We start from the raw sequence: 4,848 nt of genomic DNA on the forward strand, positions 1-4,848 counted from the left end.
GCACACAAGGACATCAACAACAAAGAGATTATGAAACTAGCAAGAACCTCTGACATCAGCAGGAAGGCCCAGGACTGAAGGGTAGTGGGAGCAGGAGGAGAGGGTCAGTGCAGAGTCCAGGTTCTCAAGCTTGACTCTTGCCCCCGCCGAAGGCTGTATCAGTGGTGGGGAGGACTAGCGCTGAGGGGATTCCCCTTCTCCTCCGGGTTTCACTTCTCCCTCTCACAACCTGTGTCAGCTCCTTCTGCCCAGACACAGATGACGCAGGCCCAGTTCTCACTCCAATTCGGTCTCCGGTTTCTGGAGAAGCCAATCACCGTCACCGCGGTTCCTGGATATAAGGTCCACTCCCACCTCCCTGACGAAGATTCTCCCGAGATCCCCAAGATCCAGTCATGGCACCCAGGACCCTCCTCCTGCTGCTCTCGGGGGCCCTGGCTCTGACCCAGACCCGGGCGGGTGAGTGCGGGGTCGGGAGGGAACTGAGGAAGGAACGAGGGGGGCGCCGGGCGGGGACGCTGGACACTCGGAGCAGCCGCGTCCCCGCCGCCCCAGGTCCCGCCCGTCCTCTCCGCACCCGACATCCCGGCCCCGCTCCTCCCGTCACCCCGCCTCGTCCGCGAGCCCCTCGCGTCTCCTCCCCTCCCGACCCCATCGCCCCGGGACCCGGGCGCCGCGCGGGGAGGGTCGGTGTCTCAGCCGCCCCCCGCCCCCAGGCTCTCACTCCCTGAGGTATTTCTCTACCGCCACGTCCCTGCCTGGACGAGCGGAGCCCCGCTTCATCGCCGTCGGCTACGTGGACGACACTCAGTTCGTGAGGTTCGACAGCGACGCCCCGAATCCGAGGATGGAGCCGCGGGCGCAGTGGATGGAGCAGGAGGGGCCGGAGTACTGGGACCGGGAGACACGGAACGTCAAAGACACCGCACAGACTGACCGAGTGAACCTGCAGACCCTGCGCGGCTACTACAACCAGAGCGAGGGAGGTGAGCCACGCCGGGCCCGGTCGCAGGTCACGAGTCCCCTCGTCCCCACGGACGGGTCGCCCCGAGTCTCCGGGTCCGAACTTCACCCCGAGGCCGCGGGACCCGCCCGGCCATCGACCCGGGAAGAGCCGCGGTGACTCCCTCGCTGCGGTTTCGTTTTCAGTTTAGCCCCAAATGCGCTCTGACCATCGCCGCCCGTCAGGGTCGCGGGGACGGGGCTGACCCCGGGGTCGCGGTTCTTCCGGGGACATCTCTCACCGACGCTGACCGTGGGGCCGGGCAGGGTCTCACACCCTCCAGAGCATGTTTGGCTGCGACGTGGGGTCGGACGGGCGCCTCCTCCGCGGGTACACTCAGTTCGCCTACGACGGCGCCGATTACTTCGCCCTGAACGAGGACCTGCGCTCCTGGACCGCGGCGGACACGGCCGCTCAGATCACGCAGCGCAAGTGGGAAAAGGCGGGTGCGGCGGATCAGTGGAGGGCCTACCTGGAGGGCACGTGTGTGGAGTGGCTCCGCAGATACCTGGAGAACGGGAAGGACACGCTGCTGCGAACAGGTACCTGGGGCCGCGGGGCGCCTCCCCAAACTGCTTTAGAGCTGGGACTGTGTCCATCACTTCGCCTCTGAAAAGGAGGAGAGGAAAACAGGGCAGACTGCAGATTACACCCTTGCATGGGTGTGGAGACTGAGGGGTTAGGCAGATTTCCGGATCATGCACCAGAGAGTGACTTGCCCAGAGGAGCCCTCCTTTCTCCCAATTGACAGTTAAGGGATCCACTTTCTCTGGGGAGAGTAGGGGAGATGATACCTGACTGAGCAGCACTTCCCTTTGATCCTGGATGTAGCCTTGGGACCCACAGGGGGCTGTATTTCCTGGGCCTAGTTCTCTGCCCCACACTGAGTTTGTAGGTATGATTCCAACGTTTCAGAATTTCTCAGCCTCCATCCAAATCAGATAGAAATCCCAGTTCTTCCCCTCAGACACTTGGAGCCACTAACTCTGGTCTGTCTCACCTTCATTCTAGAACTTTCCAAGGAATAGATGATATCCCAGATATCTGCAAGAAGCTGATGTCTGGGTTTTGCACTCCCTCCCCCAACCCAGTTGTCCTGTCCAATCTCAGGATGACAACATGAGCTCTGCTGAGGTGGCCCATGGGAGGTAATGCAGAGTTCCTGAATTGTTTCCCCTCAGTGCCTCCAAAGACAAAGGTGACCCATCACCACCTCACTGATGGGGAGGTCACACTGAGGTGCTGGGCCCTGGGCTTCTACCCTGCGGAGATCACCCTGACCTGGCAGCGGGACGGGGAGGACCAGACCCAGGACATGGAGCTTGTGGAGACCAGGCCAGCAGAGGACGGGGCCTTCCAGAAGTGGGCAGCTGTGATGGTTCCCTCTGGAGATGAGCAGAGATACACATGCCGTGTGCAGCATGAGGGGCTGCCTGAGCCCCTCACCCTAAGATTGGGTAAGGAGGGGACAAGGAGCCCTTCTTGAGCCCTCCAAACAGTCAGGGCTCTTCACTTCCCTTCTCTTTCCAGAAATGCCCACCACCTCCATCATGGGAATCATTGTTGGCCTGGTTGTCCTTGGAGTTGTGATCATTGGCATCGTGGTGGGAGTTGTGATCTGGAAGCAGAAGAGCTCAGGTAAAGATGAGGGTGAAGTCTGAGTTTTCTTGTCCCACTGGGAAATTTCAAGTACCAAGTAGGAAATTTGCTGTCTCCTGATGCATTATGGGAGGCACTGTCCACACTAGCTGATCCAGTCTAGAGACCTGTGTGCTAGCAATTACTCTCTTGTAAACCACATAGGATAATGAAGGGTAAATCTCTCACCTTAATGGTTCTGATGATGGAGACCTGATTCCCTATAGTTGAGGTTATGGGAAGTTTCCTGCTGAGGAGAGACTTCCAAGAGGTTGGTTATTCCAATCCTTGCACATCTTTCCATGTGTTTCCTCATCCTGCCCTGGAGCTGCACTCAGAGTTCTGGAAACTTCTCTGAGGTCCAGCACTAGCTGGCTCTTTCAGGATCTCATGGAGCCTCCTTTCCAGTCCATCACAGAATGCTTTCCTCCCACAGGTAGAAAAGGAGGAAATTATGCTCAAGCTGCAAGTAAGTATGGGAGGAGGGAATCTGATTCGGAGACCCTTGGGACAGTGTAGATGGGAGCCCATGGGAGCCCCCTACCCCCTAATTCCTTTCTCTTGGTCTCATCTCCTGTGGACTCTGACCAGATCCTGTTTTATTCTTCTCCAGGCAGTGACAGTGCTCAGGGCTCTGATGTGTCTCTCACGATCTCTAAGGGTAAGACCCTGTGGACCAGATAAGTGAGAGGGGTTGAGGATGGGGTAACATGACTGGGTCATGGGGATTCTTTGGATTTTGACATTTTGAGATTGTGATGGGGTGTTCAGAGTGTCAACACTTACAGTGACTGACCAGAATTTGTTCATGATTCTTTTCTTCTGTAGCATGAGATAGCTTGTCTTGTGTAGGACAAAGTGAGACAAGATTTGTTCAGCTCCTCCTTTGTGATTCAAGAAACCCTGACTTCTCTTCTCCAACTGGTGTCTGAGTGTGTCTGCGCTCCTATCAGCATAATATGAGGATGTGGGGGGACTAATGTGCTCCTGCCCACCAGGACCCTCTCCCCACACTGAGTCCCTTCCTTAATCTACATTCCCCATTCCAGCAGAGGTGGGGCTGGAATGGCTCCATCCCTGACCTAATGCCCTGTTGCTCTGAGATGCAGTGTCTCACTTATGAATTGAAAATGAGAATCTGAAAATGTATTCGACCATTCAAATTTTGCCAAGTGGTAGGTTGATGGGTTAATTAAAAGAGGAAAATTCTGAAAACTTGAGAGGAAATAAATGAAAACCTGAGAATGTTCCAGAATCCACATGTTTTCTGTACTGAGTGTGTCACAGATAAGCACAGGAGAAGGCAGTGGAGGAGCTGAGTGTGGATGGGGCCTGTGCCCAGTCGGTGCTCAGGACAGCATGGGCATTGACACGGTCACTTCTCAGGTGGGTCAACTTTCACATCATTATTTTCCTTGTCCCTTCTATAGAACCTTGTCCAACTTTATCATGTGATCACAGGGACTCAGACACAACTAGGCCTTGTCCTGTCCCTAGTGGCTTGGTCCCCCTGGCTCACACCTAACTCTGCTTTTAGTCCCCATCATTTGTGTGATTATTTGTGTGTCTGTGTGTTTGTTTTTACAGAAGATTATGCCCGTTTATGTTCTTATATATGAGTTCTGGTCTCATTTGTTGTGGGTGTCACTCATCTGAGTCATTTTTGCTTATCATCCCACATGTCCTAGGTCAGCCCATACACACAGGAGTCTCTAGGGTAATGAGAGATGAATTTTCAGACTTGTCTAGATCCTGCCCTCTTTTCTAGAACTGTTCCATGGATGACTCTTCATCTTCTCCCTAACTTTGTTTAGAGAGGAAGAATCAAATAGTTAATTCATCTTAGATACATTCTGTTAGGTTTCCATCTTTTTCAGCTCACCTATACCCTATTCCCCTGCCTTTGGCTCTAATCTTAGTGCTGGCTCCAGTGAAAACTCATGGATTCATAAAGTAAAGACTAATTTAAATTCACACTTGGTTGTAAAATGGTACCCATCACCCAAGGATTATTCTCTCATGAGGATTGAAATGACATGTGTGGTGGAGTGTGTGAAGGGTGGGTGTGGGAGCATGGACCAGAGGAAGGGAAAAGACAAAAGTCCTTGTGAGAAAACCCCTGGATGTGTTAATGTCAATGTGAGTGAACAGTGAGCTGCGGTTGCCACAGAGCTGCATATGATCTGAGGCTACACTGATGAAGGCAC

At 54.2% G+C, this 4,848-nt stretch overlaps 1 protein-coding gene across 1 annotated transcript; it reads left to right on the forward strand.

Annotated features, from left to right (window-relative positions):
* Nucleotides 1–395: 395 nt before the first annotated feature.
* LOC103204660 (patr class I histocompatibility antigen, A-126 alpha chain-like) lies at nucleotides 396–3,325 on the forward strand. The gene is made up of 7 exons (XM_042782181.1): nucleotides 396–459; nucleotides 717–986; nucleotides 1,270–1,545; nucleotides 2,185–2,460; nucleotides 2,534–2,641; nucleotides 3,078–3,110; nucleotides 3,255–3,325. The coding sequence occupies exons 1-7, from the start codon at nucleotides 396–398 to the stop codon at nucleotides 3,323–3,325; spliced, it is 1,098 nt and encodes a 365-aa protein (XP_042638115.1).
* Nucleotides 3,326–4,848: the final 1,523 nt, after the last annotated feature.

This window comes from Orycteropus afer, unplaced genomic scaffold, assembly GCF_000298275.1.
Source record: "Orycteropus afer afer isolate SDZICR_OR568_19922 unplaced genomic scaffold, OryAfe1.0 scaffold00255, whole genome shotgun sequence".
Classification (NCBI taxonomy): Eukaryota; Metazoa; Chordata; class Mammalia; order Tubulidentata; family Orycteropodidae; genus Orycteropus; species Orycteropus afer.